General features: G+C 35.1%; 1 protein-coding gene across 24 annotated transcripts in view; it reads left to right on the forward strand.

The window, feature by feature from the left end:
- Positions 1-24,758, forward strand: part of DLG1 (discs large MAGUK scaffold protein 1) — a 279,344-nt gene that overhangs the window by 40,258 nt on the left and 214,328 nt on the right. The window contains exon 1 of one of the 24 annotated variants that reach the window (XM_086675085.1): positions 873-1,488. The exons of the other annotated variants lie outside the window; for them this stretch is intronic. Coding sequence (XP_086531211.1) covers positions 1,459-1,488 — 30 coding nt within the window. The 5' untranslated portion in view covers positions 873-1,458. Of the gene's footprint in view, positions 1-872; positions 1,489-24,758 lie in introns of those variants that run through there. 24 annotated transcript variants of the gene reach the window in all.

Here is a 24,758-nt window from a genome sequence, read left to right on the forward strand (position 1 = left end):
AACTCTTTCTCATAACCCTCATAGTGAAAGTTGCTTGATGCAGCCCACAATACTTGAAACATTAGGAATAGGAGTTGGGGCATAAGAGGCATATGGGAACAGTTTAGTAATTTGAATTTGAGGTTATTCATAATACCTGTAGACCATGAGGAAACCTTGTGGACAGAAATTCCAGGTAGTTCTCTTCTTTGCTGTACATTTTTATTTTATTTATTTATTTATTTATTTTAAAAATTTTATTTTATTTTATTTTATTTTTTTTTTTTTTTTTTTTTTTTTTTTTTGAGACAGAGCATGAACCGGGAAGGGGCAGAGAGAGAGAGAGGGAGACACAGAATCTGAAGCAGGCTCCAGGCTCTGAGCTGTCAGCACAGAGCCTGATGTGGGGCTCGAACTCACGGACCGTGAGATCATGACCTGAGCTGAAGTCAGACGCTCAACCAACTGAGCCACTCAGGTGCCCCTTTACTGTACATTTTTAAAGGGAGGCAGCAAGCTTATGAGACTGAAAGCAGGTTGCATCCCTCTGTCTTGTCCCCTGTCAGCCTGTCAAGCTCTGTTTTCAGTGATCTTGAGGACAAGACATGAATTCACAAAGTTAGGCTACTTCTAAATTTAAAACTAAGTCTTCTTGAGGAGTTTGAAATGCTACATAGTTATAATTATCTTTTTGTGGTGGTAATTTTTTAATTTTTATTTTTGTAAGGGATTAGTGAAGTGAATTTATTAGTAGGGCACTAAAGTTAAAATCTGGCTTCATTGGTAAATTTTTTTTTTTTTTTTTTAGTAAAGTGAGAAGAGGTAAGTTTTAGAAATAATATTTTAGATAGACCATTTTGTTCTTCCTTCTCCCCTTCTCAAATAAACCACATGGAATATTCCATTCATTACTGCCTGAGAAAGTCATTACTTTGCAAGCTGCAGTTGCTGAAATGGTTTAGTGGAAGAAATGTTTGCTTGCATTTTTTTTTAGTGATTTTTTTTTTTTTGGTAGTTGTTTTTTTGAATATCCAAACTGTAGCAAGAAGAAGCAGATTTAAATTTATATCGGGGAAACCTCTTTGTGGAACATTTCATCAGATGACTCCTTGTCAACCTCATATCTTGGAAAGAGGGATTAATGAAATAGCATCTGAAGCAGCAGTGAACTCTTGTGGAATAAACTCTGACATCTTCCACGGTGTTTTGTGGGATAATTTCAAGTTCTTCAGATTCAGATTACATAAAGAAGATTGTAGGACACGTGACACATTCTGGTTTCTTGTATTTCAGATATAGAAAAATTGATACCTCTAAGAATGGATCCTGGAGAGATCTTGTTACAGTTATAACTTTTTATCTATGGTTTTATCTCACAACTTTATTTTTAATTTTATTTTTAATTTTTTTATTCATAGAGGAATTTAAAATAGTTTGCAATAAACTGCTTTATGTATAAAATATTGTAATGGTAAAGTAATGGATTGCCTGTGCATTGTAACCACAAAGGTAAGATATAGTATGCTTTCTCCATTTCGTTGTTAGTGACAGAATGTGAGAGACCTTTTTGTTCATAATGTATTTTGAAAACAAAGTGTAACATTGTTCTATATTTGAAAATAGATATTTGAAACCATGTGATGCTTAAGTTATATCCTTTTAGAAAGGTAATATTCTGAAATGTGTTTTAGATACCTAAAAATAGTATATTGAATGGATATTTTTTTTCTCTGAGATCTCTAGGAAGCTTTTTTCCCTAGCAGCACAGATTTAAAAGGCCTTGATTATATTTAAATCTTGTAAATATATTCTGAAAGTTCTCCCCCTCTACTTTATTTTCTGCCCTAACATGTCATACTGGTTTAAAGTATAACTCATTTTGAGAACATTTTCTGGACTCTTCCATCAATTGCAAATATTTTTTCCAAGAATTAGAAAATAGTCCAGTTTTAATTGTGTTGCCTTTGGAAAGATGCTGATTTGGATTTAAAGTGATTAAACTTGTACAAGTCCTCCTTAAGGTAGTATGTGTTTTAAAGTCTGTTTTGCTCATTGTCCTCAAAGTAGACATTTAATCTCTAAGTTTGGTTTATTTCTGAGCACCAATTTGTGGACATTGTGTGATTGTGTAAGATTCCGGATGCTTACATTTTCAATTTATACATTGGTTTTTATGGAATAATTTACTTTGTTATTTCTGTGCACTTGACAGTGATTGTTAGACAAAATTATTGAATTTTAAAATTAGGTTCAGTAATAAGAGTAAGTGAATTTGTAGACTCTTAAAGTATGCTATTCCTGTATAGTGAACTATTTCTCACAAAAGGATAAGTGAGAAATTTATGAAAATTAGTTTTGTTTGCTTGTTGCTCACAGAGTTAAAGTTCGAACAGTAGGAGCTTTAATCAGATACAAACATATCCATTATCTGGTCCTGTCCTCTTCATAAGGGGATGTCTTCTGTGTACCCCTAAGTAAAATGTCTTATTAAATATTCTTAAAGAATATGTAGAGCAGTAAGCCTGAAAAACAGGCTTTGGGTTTTTTTCCCTCCATGAGTTCTTTTCATGGTTGTCTGTGGTTCGTTCTCCTTGTGATTTACCTTTATCACCTCATTCATTTGGTTTTTATTTCTGTTATTTTAGCCAGGTTATTTGAAATGATCTCTCTCTTCTTTCAGTCCTATCCTTCTTAATAAAAGTTTTTGCATTTGACCCTTTTTAAGCAAAAGAGAGCTGCTATTGTCAAAAAAAAGTTGTGTAGAATCAATATCATAAAGTTTTTATAAATTTTCATTATGTAACTGTTAAAGCAAAAATAGAAAAAGATGTAGGTTGGAAATTAGGAAGCCTAAAATATTATTTGTAGTTACTTTTGAAAGAGCTAAATTAAAATAATTTCTTCTGTTATTAGAAATAAAACCCTTTGAACATTTAACTAGTGACTATAGCAGGAAGAGGAAAATTCTTAATTTTCAACTAAATTGCTACAGTGTTTTCTCTCTTAGATCTTTTTTCTGATCTTTATACGGTTTTATATGTGGTTATAAAGTCTGACATATCGTTGATGTAATTCTATCATGTTAATACTAAAACACCTTTCCAAGTGAGATTTTTTTTCATCGTCCGCCTCTCCTCTCTCCCACTTGTGTAGGCACGGTGAGCTAGGTAGGCTTGTTGCATCATTGCTACCATGGATACCCTTAAGAACAGGCATGTGGGTTGTGCTAAAGCAATGATGATTAGCTTTCTGGGTTTTTTTCCCCCGTAACTATATGTTCTTCACAATGAAAACTCTTATTTTAAAACGTTTGCAAATGACTAGGTTGTGAGATGTGATGACTAAATCATCACTGCTACTGAACTGCCAAATCTTGGCCTCTGTATACAGTAGTATTAATGTCGTTTACTAATTTAAGATGATCATAAATAGCTCTACATTCTTTTTCTGATTAATACATTTTAAACACAAATGTTTGTTTTGCCTCTAAGTGAAAAAAATGTACTTCCTCTTTGAATTTTTAAAAATATTGTTCTGAATTTAGATTTTGCAGGGGACAAGATTCTAGTGAGCATTTCCATCATAGCAGTATTTATGATTATTGTTACATGTGAAAAGCACAAAATATTATATCCAAGCTGAATAAATTACATAAAAATCTATGTATGTAATGTCTTTGTAAGAGATACTATTTTTGTGTTTGTAAATTCTTGTGTTCTAGCTTTGTAAATCTATGTCATTTGGGGTGGAGTTAATATTGTCAGGGAGCCAACAGACTAGTGTGGTTTTATCAGACTTCTTATCACCTAAAGGAAAATTAATTTGGAACATACAAGGTCCAACAAAGAGTGATTTGTTAGTATTGTTATATATGGTATGTTTTCTTTTGTTAGCAGTAAAGCACTATGTATAAACTACAGCTAAAGGCATTCATATTCTTTAGTTTAGAGGTTTCCCAGCTGTCTATTCACTTTGGAGAGAAGGGAGTTGCATAACTTTAGTACCAGAATTTCTTGCAGTGGAGTCATGTCTTTCCCATCTTTTGTTATACTGCTTCTTTATGAAATATAAAGGGATTTTCTCTATCTCTATTCCTTTAGGACCATTTAGCAGAAGTTTAGGTGGCAGGAGAAAGGCCTGAAAAGAAAAAAAAAATATCCTGTATGTTCTTGATTAGCCTTAGAAAGGAGACAAGGAACTTTCATATTTCAGGAGATTCTCTTATACTCAGTACCAGTTGTTATTTTATTATTTCACTTATGCAAAACTTGATGTCCATATTAATTGCTATTAAGGTGATATTTGAGTCAATTTATTCAGTTTTAGAGATTTCTTCAATTAAGGATTGCCAATACATATGTTTTAGGAACTACAAATCACGTTTTCATTATTTTTGTTAACAGGTTTTTTTTTTTTTCAATTCTTTTGAGGCATTTCCTCCTTTGAGATCTTAATGCATAATAATGTCCTCTGTTTGCAAGTTCTTACCACCAAATCTTACCGTCCCTTCAGATTCCACCTTAACACACGACTTCCTCAAGAAAGCCTTCCTTAATGCCCAAGATTAAATAAGTTTCCTCTACTTCTGTAAGTCTTTGTAACACATGCAGTATCATATATTTGTGTGGTTATTAATGTATGTTTCTCTCACTGGATGATAATGTTTACAAGTTAAGATTTTTTTCCTGCAGGGTATCTTGGATGCCCAACCAATTGTCTGAATATCTGCTGACAGTGGATACTCAGTAAATAATTGTTGAATGAATGAAGCTTTGGCACAGATGTTCCAAACTTGTGGATTTAAAAAGTACATATATATTTTTTTACTTTATAATAGATTTTAAGTCCTATTTTGAATATGGTTATATGTTGACAACCTGGAAAATTGTTACTAAAATTTATCTTTCTATATTTATAATGGATTCAAAAGCATCCAGAAAGTGGCCTATCTCCCCAGTGTTTTCCACCTTCTTTTTCTTAGTTTATCATGGGGATATAATGTATCATTATGTCTTGATACTTACTTGACTACTAGTCACTTATAAATATTTGACTGATTTTATATGTAAAGTGCATTTTCTTTGTGCTTTATACCTAATTTGGGAGAGACAGATCCTTTTCCATTTTATAGGACTTAACTTCTGTCTTTAGGCTGAAAATGTTAACTAACAACTTTAGCACTGTCCAATAGAACTTTATGCAATGATAGAAATGTTGTATATTGTCCAATCCACTAGCACATGAAATGTGGCCAATTTGACAGAGGAACTTAATTTTAATTTTAAATGATTTAAACAGACTTAGATTATTGATCTGTAACAACTTTTCTCATATAATGGCCAACCCTTCACTTATTTACTCCCCCTGAATTTTTTAAACATTTTTCTTGAGTGGGTAATAAACTCACATATTTGTCAAAATAAACTCAGGAATCAAAACTATCACTAAAGAGTTTATTTAGCTCTGTCTCACTTCTGTCCTTTCTCCCCTAGTCCCCATAAGAAACTTTTTATTTGTTTCTATTTATCTTGAATGTTTTTATTTCTCCCTTACGCAACAGGTTGTGTGATTTTCAGGTTTTTACAATCTTATACCCCTTGCTGGTTTTACTTATAATACCCTGAAGTTCTCCATTTTAGTACACAAAACTTCTCCTCATTCATTTTTACAGAACTACATTATTTTATTGTGCAGATATATCATGGTTTCTTTAACTGAATGTGAACTTTTAATTAAATGTTGTATAACAACTGGTTCTGATTGGAGAAAGATAAAAGATCCACACCTAATACTGTATATCATGAGAAATTCCAAATATTCACAAGATATAAATGTATTTTTGCTGGGCACTGAAGTTCTTTATTTTACTGTTATAAACTGTGCTTCAGTAAACACCTTTGTATGTATGTCATGTTTGTGCAGGTACATCTGTATGACACAGGATTGCTGCTTTAGAGAGTAAATGCATTTGTAATTTTAGTAACTATTGCCAGACTCTGCTCCATTGAAATTGTGCCATTTTGCATTCCCACCAGCAATGAATCAGAGTGATTGTATCCTTGCAACTTTGTTGATGGAATGTATTTTCAAATTTTTGCATTTTTGCCCATTTGTTGGGTGAGAGATGGTATATAAGTGTGGTTTTAATTTGCATTTCTCATATATTCAAGCAAGATTTATTATATTTTATAGTTTTTCTGTTGGGCTGTTGGTCTTTCTCTTAATTTTTAGGAGCTCTTTACATAATAAGGAGATTGGTCTTAATCTGTGGGCGGTCTGTGATATGAGTTGCAGGGTTGTCTCCCCTCCCTTTCCTTTCCCTCCCTCCTTCTTACCTCCCCCCCCCTTCTGTAGAATTTCACTTAAAAAGTTTTGCACCATTTGAAGATTATCCTGATGTACAATGTTGGAACCATTTTTCCATTGGTTACCCATTTGTTCCAGTGTTGTTTATTAAAAAAATCCATATTTACCGCCACTGAATTGGGATGCCATTTTTTGGCAAATAAATTTGTCTATTTGTGGACAGTTCTGTTTCATTGGTCTGTCCATTCATGAACCAACTTGACAATGTTTTACTTATTGAAGCTTTTTAGTTTACCTTAACATCTAATATATTCCTCTCATTGATCTCTGTTTTTGTAGCTTATCTTAAAAAGGAGGTAACGAGGATTCTTTCCTGTTTGTTTTTCTGAATAAATCTTAGAATCAACTTACCTTGCTAAGAAAAGAAACTTACCTTGCTCTAAATAAGTATTGCACCTTAAGAAATGTTTCTAGACCGGAAGAGGGAGGCAGGAAAGCTGGTCAAGTTTATCTCTGACATACCTTCCCAACTATTTATAAATTCCTAGTAAGAGACTAGGCAGTAGTCTTGATTACTGAGCCTGGGGAGTAGAATTTCAAATTCATCTCTTAGAATTCTAAACAGTTGGTTTTGTTTAATCAAATGCACATTTTACCTGTTTCATAAATTTTCTTAGCCCTTTGCTCCATGACTTTACCAGTTGACTAAAGTTACCTGCCTTCTGACTGAATGAAATAGATTTATTTCTAGTGCCAACTCTGGTTGGTGTTGGATGCCCAGAAATCTGTCTGTATTGAGAATTCTAACAGGCTAAAGGAAAGAGTGCTGTCTTTTCTATGGCTGAGGAATTGGAGAAGTGTGAGGCAACGTAGCAGAATAAGGGTATCATTTGTATTTAAAATATTTTGAAAATCCTTACACATTATTGAATGATCACCTGATAGCATTTAAAATGACTCCGTTATTTGGATGTCTTATAAGTTATTTAATCAGTAAACATTTGAATTATTTCTATTTTTTTCCGCTTAAAATGGTGTACTTGATGCTTAATCTCTAAACATAACCATGATTCTTATGTGAGGAATTTCTAAAAAGGTGGGCATTTTCAGTGTTTTCATAAATTCTGCCACAATTTCTACTTTATCACCTTCATACTTTTCCCAGTTAAAATGCCCTATTTTACATTAACTGTATTTTCACTAATTGTTTCCCCATTTAACATCTAGAAAGCCTCATTACAGCTCCCAATCTTATGATTGATCATATTCATACTCATATTGATCATATTGATCAAATTCAATCAAATGATTGAATTTCTTTGAACTGTTTCACCTTTTCTTTAATTTTTAGTATCCAGTCAGTGTTCACCTGGGATTCACCTTATTTGAGACCTTCTGAATTGGAATAATAGAAATTGCTTTCAAGTAGTACCCTTTTACAATTGGACTTTCAAATGAATGAGGATAACTAAGACTTATGTTTTTCTTATTTTGTCACTCTCAGAATTTCTTGGGGTCTGCATTCTGTACCAGTCACTCAACTGAAATTGTGTCACTTACTCTCTGAGCAGAGAGTAAAGGATGATATTTAAGAGCTCAGGCTCTGGAGACCTTTGAGGTTCTAGGCCTAAGACTTGTTTCCTGGACAAGTCACTTAATCCTTCTGTGTTTCAATATCCTCATCTCTAAAATGGGGAAAATAATGGTACCTACTTTATAGGACTGTTAAAGATTAGTTGAGCTAATACTTGTCAAATGTGTGAAATGACGACTACCACATAGTAAGACTTTACTAATTGTTAGACCTTTTTTATTTTTTTTAATTTTTTTTGTTAGACCTTTTTAATAAGTTTTATTAAATAGTAATAAAATATATAATAACCTGGTTGGACAGAACGGTCTTTTCTGAATCATTCTCTTTGTCTTTGATACTGTTGGTTTTCCCTCTTTTATAATTTCTGTTCCTTGCCTTTTTATGGGTAGTGTTCTGGTTCTTCTTATTACATAGTAGATGATTAGATACAGCTCTATCATTACAGCATTCTGGAAATAGGAGTAAAAGGAAAATGAAAAAGGGTGAGATTTGAAGACATTTCTACTCATGCCTGTTTCTCCTTTATCTCCCTCCTCTTTTGCTGCTTGAATATTAGAGTTATGTTAATGCTTGGTCTTTGGAGACAGCTTGCTAAATTTTGAGGTTGCCAAAAGTTCATGATTGTAATAACTGGTATTTCTTTTGGTGATTAGTGTGTAGCCAGCCATCTTATATATAGATAGAGGAAAAGGAATTGTTCATATGTGGAAATAGATACTTATTTGTGATTCCAATGTCTATTCAGCAACTATTTGTTTTAACTAGATAACTGATAGAATGGTAGGAGATAAATCACCAGAGAAATGTTGAATTGTTGGCTTATCTTTGTTTAGGAATTACGAATAGAAAATTTAGCTTCTTTGGGTGAAACAACAGTCTTTTATTTAAATGCTCATATTTCTATGTCAGGGCACTTTTAGTTGTGCTAGGTTGTATTAAAATTGTATGTTAGCCAGCAGCTTTGAAAGGGGTGTTGTGAGACCTTTTAAAAGAAAGTCCTCGTACATAGATTTCAGATTTTTTAGATTTTTAAAGCTGAATTTTAATAGTGAATAGAAATGCTGCCCTCTGCTGTTTGCTAATTGTTTTACTGCCAGGTAAAAATGTTCAGTAACATTAAATATGTTCGTTGTCATTTGGCCTTTAGAAAAACTTGGATCCTGGAACAAAGTTTAGCTTAGTCTTAGCTTCTCACTTTTTGTGGTGAGCTTTAAGAAGTTGCTAGATTGATTCTTTATGGTTGTGTGATTCAAAGTTTGTGTTGATAGCTTATAAGCAAACTAAAAATAAATTCTGTAGGTAAAGGGGTGCCTGGATGGCTCAGTCAGTTGAGCGTCCGACTTTGGCTCAGGTGTTCATCTCACATTTCATAGGCTCTATGCTGACAACTTGGAGCCTGGAGCCTGCTTCAGATTCTTTGTCTTCCCCCCTCTCTCTTTCCCTTCCTCCCTCTCTCTCTCTCTCTCTCTCTCTCTCTCTCTCTCTCTCTCTGCCCCTTGCCCACTTGTGTGTGTGTGCACTCTCCCTCCCTCAAAAATAAATAAACATAAAAAAATTCTATAGGTAAAGATAATTTTTCTAAAATAATCATTGTTTTAATTTATCTTATGTTATTTAACGTGCTTGAAATTTTGTTTTTTTAAAGAATTTTTTTTTAATGTTTTATTTATTTTTGAGAGCACAAGCAGGGAAGAGGTAGATAGAGGGGGACAGAGGATCCAAAGCAGACTCTGTACTGACAGCAGCAAACCCGATGTGGGGTTTGAACTTATGAACTACAAGATCATGACCTGAGCCGAAGTTTGGATGCTCAACCAACTGAGCCACCCAGGTGCCCCGTATTTGAAATTTTAATCAGTATTGAATAGGGATGTAAGATCTTTGTGTGTTTACTAAAAGGCACTGCCTAAACAATGGTGATACAAATTTTAACTTGGATTTCATGGGTTGTTTTTTTTTTTTTTTTTTTTTTTTTTTTTTTTTTTTTTTTACTATAAAATTGAAGGGATTGGGGCGCCTGGGTGGCACAGTCGGTTAAGCGTCCGACTTCAGCCAGGTCACGATCTCGCGGTCCGGGAGTTCGAGCCCCGCGTCAGGCTCTAGGCTGATGGCTCAGAGCCTGGAGCCTGTTTCCGATTCTGTGTTTCCCTCTCTGTGACCCTCCCCCGTTCATGCTCTGTCTCTCTCTGTCTCAAAAATAAATAAACGTTGAAAAAAAATTTTTTAAATTGAAGGGATTAGAAGAGATGATTTTTTTAACTTGTTTTATTTTTTATTTTTTTAAATTTACATCCAAATTAGCACATAGTGCAACAATGATTTCAGGAGTAGATTCCTTAGTGCCCCTTACCCATTTAGCCCATCCCCCCCCAATCCCTAGTAACCCTCAGTTCTCCATATTTATGAATCTCTTATGTTTTGTCCCCCTCCCTGTTTTTATATTATTTTTGTTTCCCTTCCCTCATGTTCATCTGTTTTGTCTCTTGAAGTCGTCATATGAGTGAAGTCCTATGATTTTTGTCTTTCTCTGACTAATTTCACTTAGCATAATACCCTCCAGTTCCATCCGCATAGTTGCAAATGGCAAGATTTCATTCTTTTGGATTGCCGAGTATATATATATATGTGTGTGTGTATATATATATATATATATATATATATATATATATATATATATATATACCTCCATTGTATATATATAGCACATCTTCTTTATCCATTCATCCATTGATGGACATTTGGGCTCTTTCCATACTTTGGCTATTGTTGATAGTGCTGCATGTGTCCCTTCGAAACAGCACACCTGTATCCCGTGGGTAAATGCCTAGTAGTGCAATTGCTGGGTCGTAGGGTAGTTCTATTTTTAGTTTTTGGAGGAACCTCCATACTGTTTTCCAGAGTGGCTGCACCAGCTTGCATTCCCACCAACAGTGCAAAAGAGATCCTCCTTCTCTGCATCCTCGCCAATATCTGTTGTTGCCTGAGTTGTTAATGTTAGCCATTCTGACAGGTGTGAGGTGGTATCTCACTGTGGTTTTGATTTGTATTTCCCTGATGATGAGTGAGAAGAGATGATCTTTAAGGTTCCATTTAGCTTTGTTTTGCTGAATAGTTACTATATATGTAGTACTGTACTATATATAAAATAGACACGGACATGGAAAAACAAAGATGATTAGTATTGCTCTTGCTTTAGGTCGAGGGCCAGCCAGTGGGCCAAATCATGCACATTTATTTATTTATTGTCATGGTTGCTTTTGTGCTATAGCAGCAGAGTTGAGCAGTTGCAACTGAGACCATATGACTTGCAAAACTGAAAATATTTACTGTCTGGCCCTTTACAGAAAATATTTGCTGACTCCTGCCGCAGAGGAGCTTCTGTTCTAATGGGGAAGATAAATATCTAAAAAGATGATTTTGAGTTGGTGTTTATAAAGGACACGTAGAAAAAATGTCAGGAGTAGTTTAAATAAAGTTAGCATGCAATAAAAAATAAATGCTTTCATCATTAGCACCATTCCCCCAGTTCAGTGTATTAATACCTTCTAGTAATTCCTAGAGATTCTCGTTTATCAGCCATTATTAGGTATCCTGTTTCATAGTCTTGTTATCATCATCGCCATCACTATCACCATCATTATTACGACTTTTTTTGTAAAATACACAAATCTAAGTATGCATCTCCATGCCCTTTTAGAACTGTGATCACTTCCCACATAAAGATATAAGACATTTCCAGTATCCCAGAAGACTCCCTTTTGGTCTCTACAAAACAGTACACCCTCCCTGGAGGTAATCCTTTTTCTGGCCTGTATCACTGTAGATTAGTTTTGCACATATTATAAATGTAATCATGCATTGTATATTGTTGTTTATGGCTTATTTTCCTTAGCATCTATGTCACTGTGCTTGTCAGTAATTTGTTCCTTTTTATTGCTGTATCGTATTCCGTTGTGTGAATATACTACAATTTGTGTATCTTTTATTATGAGAATTTGGGTTGTTTCCATTTAGGAGCTGCTATGAATAAAACTGCTTTGAACACATTTGTACAAGTCTTTTTGTGGATATATGCACTTAATTCTTTTGGGTGTGTATATATATACCTAGGAGGTAGAGGGGGAGGAATCAAAGACATTTACACCTGCATTATAAGTTTGACTAGTCCTGTGCTCCATTACAAAGTGGTAACATGACATTTCTTCATAAACCCTGTGACTAAGATAACTTATATCTTTTGTCTAAATCAAATAGGATTTATCTGTGATGTCGACTTTGGTTGATACTGGGTGTTTAAAGGTCCAGGGGCGCCTGGGTGGCGCAGTCGGTTAAGCGTCCGACTTCAGCCAGGTCACGATCTCGCGGTCTGTGGGTTCGAGCCCCGCGTCGGGCTCTGGGCTGATGGCTCAGAGCCTGGAGCCTGTTTCCGATTCTGTGTCTTCCTCTCTCTCTGCCCCTCCCCCGTTCATGCTCTGTCTCTCTCTCTGTCCCAAAAAAATAAATAAACGTTGAAAAAAAAAAAAAAAAATTAAAAGGTCTTTGCTGAGAGAATTCTGATAACAGGTTGAAGGAAAGAGTACTGACATCAATTTAGTAGTCTTTGTCATGGATGAGGGATTGGAGAAGGGTGGAGGATTTGATAGAACAATGAAATCATTTGTATTTAATATATTTTGAAAATTCTTTTATGTCATTGAATACAGTTCTACAGGATTTAAAATTACTTTTTGTTTAAAAAAATTACTTCGGGGCGCCTGGGTGGCGCAGTCGGTTGAGCGTCCGACTTCAGCCAGGTCACGATCTCGCGGTCCGTGAGTTCGAGCCCCGCGTCGGGCTCTGGGCTGATGGCTCGGAGCCTGGAGCCTGTTTCCGATTCTGTGTCTCCCTCTCTCTCTGCCCCTCCCCCGTTCATGCTCTGTCTCTCTCTGTCCCAAAAATAAATAAACGTTGAAAAAAAAAAATAAAAATAAAAAAATTACATCATTGTTTTGATTATGTCATGACTTCCTTAATTTCATTTAATATACTTTTCACTTTTAGAATGTCTGTTTGCTTTTTTGGAGATTTCATTTTTCTTTTTAAATTCATTATTGCTCCCCTTTGTATATCCTTTCCTCTGTGTTGTTATTTTATATATTTAAAATTGCCGTTTTTGTCCTCTGATGCTAGTTTAATGTCTGTCTTATCTTTGGCTCTACTGTGGGTCTGCTTTTCATTGTTCTTTTCTTTATGAACAATCAAATTTTTCTGATTCTTCTCATATCTTGAAGTTTTCATTGTGTGCTTTACATAGTGTGTAAAAAAAAAAGCATTAAGATTAAGACTAAACCCTTGTTCTTTACCTTTCAAGAAGCTAGAATGAAACTAATCAATTAGGAGTTGAGTTTATTTAGGGCTTGGTTGCTACATTAGTTACTTTTAGCTCACTTCTGTAAGAGTGAGAACAGTTCTGTGTCTTTAATAGGTCCTTGCCACCAGCAAGACTTTAGGATATAAAACCTTTGAGACTATAGAGATATTTCACTGCTTTTCTAGCGAGACTCCCCATTATTATTTCCATTTTTTCTTAAACTTTTTATTTTGTGATGATTATTGATTCATGTGGTTGTAAGAAATAATACAGAGATCTCATGTGCCCTTTATCCAATTTCCTACAATGGTAACCATAGTATAGTATCACTAACCAGGGTATTACACATTAATACAGTCAAAATACAGAACATTTCCATCACCACAGTGATCCCTCAGTTGCTTTTTTTTCTAGCTGTACCCACTTCCCTCCTGCCCGCATCCCCTTCTTAATTCACAGCAACTACTTATCTGTACTCCATTTAAAAATTTTGTCATTGCAAGAATTTTATGTAAGTGGAATTATAGGTATAGAACCTTTTGGAATTGGCTTTTTTAAGACTCAGCATAATTTTCTGGAGATTCATCCAGAAAATGGTTGTTGCATATATCGATAGTTTGTTCCTTTTTGTTGCTGAGTGCTACTCCATGATAGGGATGAAGCACTGTTTAACCATTCACCTGTTGAAGGATATTCAAGTTTTTCCAGTTTTTGGCTATTACATATAAAGCTTCTGTTAAACATTCATGCATAGGTTTTTGTGTGAACATAAGTATGCATTTCTCTGGGATAGATACCCAGGAGTGCAAATTGCTTAGTCATTTTGCAGTTTGTATATTAATTTTTTTTAATAAACTACTAAACTGTTCTCCAGGGTAGCTGTACCATTTCACATTCCCATCAACAATGTGTGAATGATCCAGTTTCTCTGCATCCTTGTCAGCATTTTGTGTTGTCACTATTTTTTTATTTTAGCCATTTTCATAGGTGTGTAGTGATATGTCATTGCATTTTTAATTTACGTTTTCCTAGTGGCTAATGATATTGAACATTATTTCATGTGCTTATTTGCTTCATATATTTTTCTTGGTGAAAAATCTTTTCATGTCTTTTGCCCATATTCTAATTGGATTTTTTTTTCTCTTGCATTTGAGAGTTCTTTACATATCTAGTATGCTAGACATTTGTCAGTATGTCATTTGCAAACATTTTCTCCCAGTCTTTGCTTGTCTTTTTCCACTTTTTGTCTTCTAATCAGGGTCTTTTATGGAACAAAAGTCTTTAATTTTGATGAAGTCCAGTTTGTTAACTGATGCTTTTTTCTTCATGGGTCATACTTTTGGTAGCAAATCTAAGAAATCTTTGCCTGGCCCCAGGTTCTGAAGATTTTCTTTTTTAAAATAAGTCCATGATTTATTTTGAGTTAGTTTTTGTATAAGATGTGGAACGTAGGTTGAGGTTCTTTCTTTTCCTTTTTTCTTTTCTTTTCTTTTCTTTTCTTTTCTTTTCTTTTCTTTTTTCTTTCTTTTTCTTCTTTTTTCCCTATATATGCCCACTTGTTCCACCACTGTTTATTGGGAAGGCACTCTTTCCTGCATTGAGTTGTTTTCACAGATTTGTCATAAATTGGTTGGGCATATGTATATAGATCTGTTCAGTTCCATTGATTTATGTGTTTATCTCACCACAAATACCACACACTCTTGATTATCGTAGCTACATATACATTTCAAAACACTCATTTTATTTTTTTCAAAATTGTTTTGGCTGTTCTAGTTTCTTTGCCTTCCAAATAAGTTTTATAATAGTTTACAAAATATCTTGAGATTTTGATAGGATTTTAATTGTGTTAAATCTGTATATCAATTTGGTGAATATTGACATCTTCACTATGTTGATGGAGTCTTCCAATCTGTGGACATGATACGGCTATTTAACTTACTGTTGATTTCTTTCATCAGTGTTTTGTAGCTTTCAGTGTACAAGTCTGGTACACTTTTATTAGATTTGCAAAGTAGTGTGTTATTTTTGTTTTGAATGATTGTAAATTATACTGTATTTTAAATTTCAATATTCACATATTCATTGCTAGTATATAAAATTGCAGTTGACTGTTGTATTTTTTATCTTGTATCCTGTGATCTCACTGAACTCACTAGTTCTGAGAGTTTCTTTGTAGATGATCTGAGACAACACTGAAAATTGGGACAATTTTATTTCTTTCTATTGTCTATGCCTTTATTTCCTTTTATTGCCTTACTGCACTGGCTAGAACTTCTAGCACTATGTTAAGTATGAGTAGTAAAAGCAGACCTCCTTCCCTTGTTCCCAATGTTAGGAGAAAAACATTCAATCTTTAATAATTAAGTGTAATACTTACTGTAAGGTTTTTTTTGTAGGTGCTCTTTTTCAAGTTGAGCAAGTTTTCCTCTATTCCCTTTTTTCTGAATTTTTATCATGAATGGGTGTTGGCTTTGTCAGATGTTTTTTCTGCATTGATTGGTATGATCATGTTTTTCTCCTTCAACCCATTAATATGGAGAATTACTCTAATTGATTTTTAAATGTTGAATCAGGCTTGAATTCCTGAAATATTGTCACTTAGTCATGGTGCATAATACTTGTATGTTGCTGAATTTTGTTTGCTAATATTTTGTTAAAGATCTCTGCATCTGTATTCATGAGGGTTATTGGTCTGTAGGGGATTTTTGGTACTGTCTTGTTTTTATTATCCGTATAAACTGGTTTTGTTATGAGAGTAACGCTAGCTTCATAAAATTAATTGGAAGTTCTCTTTTTTTGTTAGTGTTACTAGATGTTTGTCAGTTTTACTGAGTTTTTCACAGAACCAGCTCTTTGTTTCATTGATTTTTTTTTTTTTCTGTTTTTCTGGTTTCAGTGTCATTGCTTTCTGCTTTTATCTTTATGTTTTCTTTCCTTCTGCTTGGTTTGTCTTATTTTGTTCTTTTTTCCCCTGTATTCTTGAAGTAGGAGCTTAGATTATTAATTTGAGATTTTTTTCCCTCTTCTTAGATATGCATTAGTGCTATAAATTTCCCTGTCAGCATTATTTTAACTGTTTCTAACATATTTTGATAGGTTGTATTTTTATTTTCATTAATTACGGTGGATTTTTTCACAATTGCTCCTTTCACTCTTGGATTATTTAGAATTGTGTTGTTTAGTTTCCAGGTGTTCGGAGATTTTTCCTGTTACCTTATTATTAATTTCTAGTTTAATTCCATTGTGGTCAGAGAACACACTATATATGATTATTTCTTTTAAATTTGTTGAGATTTGTCTTATGACCAAGATATAGTCTATCTTTGTATATGTTCTGTGGGTCCTTGAAAGGATGTATATTCTGCTGGAGTTCTGTAAATGTCTGTTAGATCCTGATTGCTGATGGTGTTGTTGAGGCTTTATCTTTCCTGATTTTCTTTGTAGTTTTTATCATTTATAGAAAGAGGTTTGTTGAAGTCTCCAAGTATAGTTTGGATTTGTCAGCATCTCCCTACATTTGTCAGTTTTTGTTTCACACACATTGCATCTTTGTTGTTGGGTACACACACATTTAGATTTAGGATTGCTATGTTGTCTTGGTGTAATGACCTTTTTATCATTCATGTAATGTTCATCTCTGATCTTTGTGTCTGTTTTTATGCCAATACTGTATTGTTATGATGACTATAGTTTTGTAATAGAGTTTGAAATCAAGGTGCATGATCCCTCCAGCCTTGTTCTTTCTCAAGATTGCTTTGGCTATTCAGGATCTTTTGTGGTTCCATACAAATTGTAGGATTGCTTGTTCTGTTTCTGTGAGAATGCCTTTGGAATTTTGATGGAGATTTTACTGTATTTGTAGATTGCTTTGGGTAATATGGACATTTTGACAGTATTCTTCTAATCCATGAGCACTGAATATTTTCCCATTTATCTGTGTCTTCAGTTTCTTTCATCAATGTCGTATAGTTTTTAGTGTATAGGTCTTTCACCTGGGTTAAACTTACTCTTAGGTATTCATTTTGATGCAATTATAGATGTGTTTTTTCTTTCTTTTTAATTTTTATTTTTAAGAGAAAGTACGGGGGAGGGGCAGACGATGAGGGAGACAGAGAATTGCATGTGGGGCTCGAACTCACGAACTGTGAGATCATGACCTGAGCTGAAACCAAGAGTTGGGATGCTTAACTGACTGAACCACTCAGGCACCCCTAAATGTGTTTGTTTTCTTAAATTCTCTTTCTGGTAGTTCATTGTAAGTGTACAAAAATAAAACATATACACTGCAACTTTATGGAATTTGTCTATTCTAAGTTTTTTTGGTGGCGTGTTTAAGATTTTTTATTTATTAAAGCATGTTATCTGCAAATAGAGTTTTACTTCCTTTCCAGTTTAGATGCCTTTTATTTATTTATTTTTTTCCTTCTTAATTTTCCTGGCAAGGATTTTATTATTGTTTTTTTAATGTTTGTTTATTTTTGAGAGCAAGAGAGACAGAGTGAGAGTGGAGGAGGGGCAGAGAGAGAGGGAGACAGAATCTGAAGCAGGCTCCAGGCTGTGAGCTGTCAGCACAGAGCCTGACACAGGGCTCAAACTCACAGACTGCGAGAGCATGAGCTGAAATCAGAAGCTTAACAACTGGGCCACCCAGGAACCCCTGGCAAGGATTTTCATTACTATGTTGAATAACAGTGGTGAGGGTGGTCTTATTACTGATCTTAGGGGAAAAGCATTCAGATTTTCACCACCAAATATGTTATCTGTGGGCTTGTCGTATATGGTCTTTATTATGTTGAAGTACATTCCCTTTGTACCTACTTTATTGAAAGTTTTTATAAATGGATGTTGAATTTTGTGGAATGATTTTTCTGCATCTATTGAGATGATCTTTGGAATTTTAGACTTCTTTTTGTTAATGTGGTGTATCATGTTGATTTGTGGATACTGAACCATCCTTGCATTCCTGAATAAATTACTCTTGATCATGGTGTATGGTTCTTTTAATGTATTCTTTTTTTATTCTTTTAATGTATTCTTAAATTCTGTTTGCTAATATTTTGTTGGATATCTTTGCATCTGTGTTCACCTCAGATATTTGCCTTTAATTCCCTCCCTTCCTTCCTTCCTTCCTTCCTTCCTTCCTTCCTTCCTTCCTTCCTTCCTTCCTTCCTTCCTTCCTTCCTTCCTTGTGTGATTTAGGTATTAGGGTAATACTGCCTTCATAAAATGAATTTGGAAGCAGTCATTCCTATTCAGATTTTTGGAAGAGTGGAAGAGGTTAAGAAGGGTAGTATTAAATCTTCTTTGAATATTTGGTGGAATTTGCCACTTAAACCATCAGGTCTTGGGCTTTTGTTTGTTGGGAGGTTTTTGATTACTGATTTAATACCGTTAATAGTAATTGGTCTATTCACATTTTCTATTTCTTCCTAATTCAGTCTTGGAAGATTGTATGTTTCTAGCAACTTACCCATTTCTTCTAGGTTGTCCAGTTTGTTGGTGTATAATTGTTCATAGTAGCCTTTTAAGGTCCTTTGCATTTATTTGGTGTCATTTGTAATGTCTCTTTCATTTCTGATTTTATTCATTTGTGTCCTCTCTTTTTCTCTTAGTCTAGCTAAAAGATTTGTCGATTCTGTTTATCTTTTCCAGGAATCAGCTCTCAGTTTTATTACTCTTTTTTTTATTGCCTTTTTAGTCTCCTTCATTTATTTCAAATCTTTTTTATTTCCTTTCTTCTACTAGTTTGGGCTTTGTTCCTCTTTTTCTAGTTCCTTTAGGTGTAAAGTTAGATTAGCTATTTGAGTTATTTTGTTTCTTAAGTTAGGCCTGTATTGCTATAAACTTCCCTCTTAGAACTGCTTTTGCTGAATCTATTATGTTAAACTTAAAAATAAAATTGCCAATTATTTTAGCAAGAAATGGTTTTATTCAGGAATAGTGAGAATTGCGATTCAGGACAGGCAAGCTATCACAAAAACCACGGACAAATCTGCAGAACAAGGGAGAGGAATGCTCTTTTATAAACGAAGGGGGAAAGTTGGGAAGGCTCTTGTGAACAAAAAATTCATTAGAGTAAATTGGGGGTGTGAAATATAGTGGCTTTTCATTGGCTGAGTTGTGACAGCCTCTCATTGGCTGGACTGTGTTGCTGAGGAAGGAGGAAAAACTTTATTCCTTATGCTGGAATAGTAAAATAATAACTCCTACAACGTCTGTCTCTTCCTTATGGGTCTGCAGTTGACATTGAGTGATTGGACATGAGAGCTCCTTGCCTTCCATTCTAAGCAAGGTGGATTATTTTTTTCCACATAGATTTTGATATGTTGTATTTTCATTTTTATCTGTTTTCAAGGTATTTTTTTTTATTTCTCCTTTGATTTCTTTGTTGATCTATTGGTTATTCAGTAGTATGTTGTTTAATCTCCACATATTTGTAATTCTCCCAGTTTTCTTCTTGTAATTGATTTCTGGTTTAATACCATTTATGGTCAGAAAAGATACTTGATATGATTTCATTCTTTTAAATTTATTGAGACGTGTTTTGTGGCCTAACATGATTTATTCTAGAGAATGTTCCATGTGCACTTGAGAAGAATGTGTATTCTGCTGCTTTGGGATGGAATGTCTATATATCTAGTAAGCCCATCTGGTTTAATATTTCATTTAAGGGCAATGTTTCCATATTGATTTTCTTTCTGGTCTAGCCATCAATGTAAGTATAGTATTAAAATCCCCTACTGTTATTGTATTGCTTTCAAATTCTCCCATTATGTCTGTCAATATTTGCCTTATATATGTAGGTGCTCCTATATTATGTGCATAAATATTTACAAATCTTATGTTTTCTTGTTGGATTGACCCCATTATTCTGTAATGCCTGTCTTTGTTTGTTGTTGTTGTTGTTACAGTGTTTGTTTTAAAGTATATTTGTCTGATGTAAGTATAGCTACCCCAGCTTTCTGTTGGTTTCCATTTGCCTGAAGCATCTTTTTACTTTGTCTCTGTGTGAACTTAAATCTGAAGTCTCTTGTAGGCTACATAGAGATGGGTTTTGTATTTTTATCCATTCAGCCACTGAATGTCTTTTGATTTAAGAATTTCGTTCATTTACATTTAAGGTAATTATCAATAGGTATGTACTTAGTGCCATTTTGTTCATTGTTTTCTATTTTGTACTTCCTCTCTGTTCCTTTCTTCTGCTTTCTTCCCTTGTGATTTGATGACTTTCTTTAGTGTTATGCTTAGATTCTTTCTCATTATCTTTTGTGTATCTACTATAGGTTTTTTGCTTTCTGGTTACCATGAAGCTCACATTTAACAGTCTATGTATATAACAATCTATTTTAAGTTGGTAGCAAGTTAAGTTTGAATGCATTCTATCTCTTTGCTTTTACTCAACCCCATTTGTGATTTTGTTACATCTCTTCATTTTGTGTTCTCCTTAACTATTGCAGTTATTTTTACTAGTTTTGTCCTTTAACCTTCAATTTAGCTTTATAAGTGATTAATCCACTGTCTTTACTATATATTTATCTTTACCAGTGAGATTTTTACTTTTATATGTTTTCTTGTTACTAATTAGTGCCCTTTCTTTTCAGTTTAAAGAAGGCCTTGTAAAGCTGGATTGATTAGTGGTGAATTCCTTTAGCTTTTGCTTGTCTGGAAAACTCTCTTCATCCATCCTTCAGTTCTGAATGATAATCTTGCCAGGTGGAGTATTCTTGGTTAGAAGTTTTTTCCTTTTAGCACTTTGAATATATCATAGTACTCCCTTCTGGCCTGCAAAGTTCCCGCCAAAGAATGTACTAATAATCTTCTGGGGATTCTCTTGTATGTAACAAGTTGTTTTTCTCTTGCTGCTCTTAAGATTCTTGTTTTATCTTTTACTTTTCACACTTTAATTATAATGTGCCTTGTTGTGGATCTTTTTGGGTTCTTCTGTTTCAGAACTCTCTGGACTTCCTGGATCTCCATGTCTGTTTCCTTTCTCAAGTTAGAGAAGTTTTTGGCCATTATTTCTCCAAATAAGTTTCTGCCCCTATCTTCTTCTGGGACTCTTGCAATGTGAATGTTATTCTGCTTGATGTTGTTCCATGGGTCCTTTGGCTGTCGTCTTTACTTTTTCATTCTTTTTTCTTTTAGCTCCTCTGAGTGAGTTCTACTCTGTCTTCTAGATCATTGATCCTTTCTTCTGCTTCATCTCTAGTCTGCTGTTGAGCACCTCTAGTATATTTTTCAGTTTTTTTACTGTATTCTTCAGCTCTGTGACTTCTGTTTGTTCCTTTTTTATATTTTCTATCACTATTGAAGTTCTCACTGTGTTCCTACATTCTTCTAAGTTCAGTGAGCACTTTTATAACCATTATTTTGAACTCTTTATTAGGTAAATTATCTTCATTTCACTAAGTTTTTTCCTCAGATTTTAGCTTCTTTTTTATCTTGAACACATTTCTCAGTTTCTTCCTTTTGCTTGACTCTCTGTGTCTATGTAATAGGCCAAATAGCTGTCTCTCCTAGTCTTGAAGGAATGGCCTCATATAGGAGATGAAACTTATCACTGAATCTTAGCATTTAATTTTGCCCTAGCTCTTGGTTCTCTCGAATATTTATGATTGTCTGATCATCCTGATTTATTCTTGTTAGGTCCCAGTTGTTGAGAGTATGCCAATACCAATCAGTGTTCCAGAGGGAGGCATCTCCGTCAGCAGCTAGTTTCAGGTTGATTGGAAGCCAGACCCTCAGTCAGCAGCTTTTAAAGTATGCAAGTATATACATTTGGTGGCACAACAATAGTAAACCCTACTGGCTTCCAGACCAGGTAACCTAGAGGTGTCCCCTTACAGCTGGAAAAAAATTAGGGCTCCAGAAAAGTTATGAGCTCCTTTCCAAGAGGTACTGGTGAGCTTATAGCAAGGCCAAAGGAGAGTGCAAGGATGGTGTCTCTAACCCACATTGCCTGAGAGCATTTCAGTAGCTTCTGGATGTGTGGTAAACTTGATGACTGCCTCTCAGGCTGAAGCTGTAGGACAAGTAAATAGGCCTTTTTCATAGGAAGACTGGTGGGATGTTTCATTCTGCTGCCTGTGTAGAGCTTTGTTCTTGGGTGTGATAGCCTCCCAAGAACTGTTTTCAGTTGTTTCAGACCCATGGGGTCCAGAAACACAAGCACCCGCAGCCACCAGAGCCATGTGCTCATGCGGTATCCCCTCTGTGGACTCCCTGTGCCTGCTGACTTTAGCAGGGCTGAGGGTGAACTTGGGGATGAGGTGCACCTACTGCTTTTGGGGGCCACTGGTGAGTGTGGGGCAAGGCACACCCGCTGGTGCTAGCAAGGTATAGTAGTCCTTCCTCATCCATGGTTGCTTTTCATGGTTTCAGTACACGTGGTCAGCTGTGGTTGAAAGCAGATGTTCCTTCTGAAGTGTTGTCAGAATGTCAGTAGTCTGACACTGCATCACAAATGCCTATGTATTCATCTCACTTCAGCTCATAGGCATTTTGTCATTTCACACCATCATAAGAGGAAGGATGAGACAGTAGAAGATATTTTGAGAGAGACCACATTCACATACATACCTTTATTACAACATATTGCTGTAATTGTTCTGCTTTATTATTAGCAATTGTTAGTCACTTACTATGCCTTTAGTTTATAAAATTAACCTTTATCAATGGTATGTATTATAGGGAAAAATACAGTGTGTGTGTGTGTGTGTGTGTGTGTGTGTGTGTGTGTGTGTATAGTGTTTGCTGTCTGCAGTTTTTATTTTTTTAATGTTTATTATTGAGAGACAGAGAGACACAGAGTGTGAGCAGGGGAGGGGTAGAGAGAGGGGGAGACATAGAATCTGAAGTAGGCTCCAGGCTCTGAGCTGTCAGCACAGAGCCCGACACGGGGCTCGAACTCACAAACTGTGAGATCATGACCTGAGCCAAAGTAGGTCGCTTAACCAACTGAGCCACCCAGGTGCCCCATTGCTGTCTGCAGTTTTGCACATCTACTGGGAGTTTTGGAATGTATCCCCTCTGGATAAGGGGTAACTACCATAGAGGGATATTGTGAAAATGCACCCAGCAGCACCTTTTTCCCTGGAGAGCTTCAACAAGCTTCTTGCCCCTCTGGCAGACATTTTAAGATTAGCAAATGAGTCTCCTTCATATATATGATCTAGGTGCTTTTCAAACTTCTGCTTTTGTACCGGGTCCTGAGGTGAATGAGTCTGTGTGTGGGCCCTTTAAGAGTGGAATCTCTATTTCTTTCAGCCCTGTGTGTTTTCAAAGCAAAATGTTTTGGGGGCTCATCATTTCTATGCAGGTACAAGGGTTGTGGTGCTTGATGTGGATCATGAACTCATTGCTCAAGGAGACACTGTATTTGTGAGATCCCTCCCAGTTGTTAGTCACTGCACCAGGGGTGGGGTTTGGGGCAAGTTTGCATCTCTGCCTCTCCTACCCATCTCGATGTGGCCTTTTTATCCTTTTTTTTGTGGAGGAGCTGTTTAGCTAGTTTTAAGGTCTTTTTCAGAAGGAATTGTTCCATATGTAGTTGTATATTAGGTTTGTCCATCGGAGGAGTTAAGGATCTCCCTACACAGCTGTCTTGAACTGTCTCTCTCTCTAGTGGTGTTGAGTGTATCTCATTGTATAGCTTATTTCATAGTTACTGTAGGTATGATAATACTGTAGGTATGTCCGTGTGTGTGTGTGTGTGTGTGTGTGTGTGTGTGTGTGTGTGTCTGTCTGTCTATCTGTCTATCTGTATAGACACATAGACATATATATTATCATGCTACTGGGTTACCATTTTACCAGTTCAGGTGAAATATTGAAACCTAACTCTCTTTACATCCCTTTATCCTACCCCACATGTAATATAATTGTTTTAAGCATTTCTTTCTACACGCCTGCCAAACCACATCAGACAGTGTTACAGTTTTTTATTGAGCTGCCAAACATGATTCAGAAAGCTCAACAGAAGGTTGATTGTATTTACCCATGTATTTGTGTAACTTGCTGTTTATTTCTAATATTCCAAGATTCCCTCTTTTCGTGTTTGCTTTCTATTTAGAGAACTTTTGTTAGCCTGTTTTTTAGGGTAGATCTGTTGGCAAATTCTCTAGCTTTTTTGTTTGTTTTGTTTTTCATCTGAGAATGTTTAGGTTTTCCTGTCATTCCTGAAGGATTTTTGCTAGATATAAGATTCTGGGTTGACAATTCTTTTATTTCAGCAGTTGGATAGTATTGTACCAATTTTAGTTCCAATAAAATCCAGTTAGAATATAATTATTCTGGAATACTATATCCTACATGAGCTAGACCCTGGCCACCTTTCTTTTTAATTTTTTTTTTTTAATTTGTTTTTGAGAGAGAGAGAGTGTGAGTGGGAGTGAGGCAGAGACAGACAGACACAGAATCCAAAGCAGGCTCCAGGCTCTGAGCTGCCAACACAGAGCCTGACACAGGGCTCAAACTCACAAACCATGAGATCAGAACCCTAGCCGAAGTCCACCACTTAACCAACTG

This window comes from Puma concolor, chromosome C2, assembly GCF_028749965.1.
Source record: "Puma concolor isolate L17-30 chromosome C2, mPumCon1.1.hap2, whole genome shotgun sequence".
Lineage (NCBI taxonomy): Eukaryota > Metazoa > Chordata > Mammalia > Carnivora > Felidae > Puma > Puma concolor.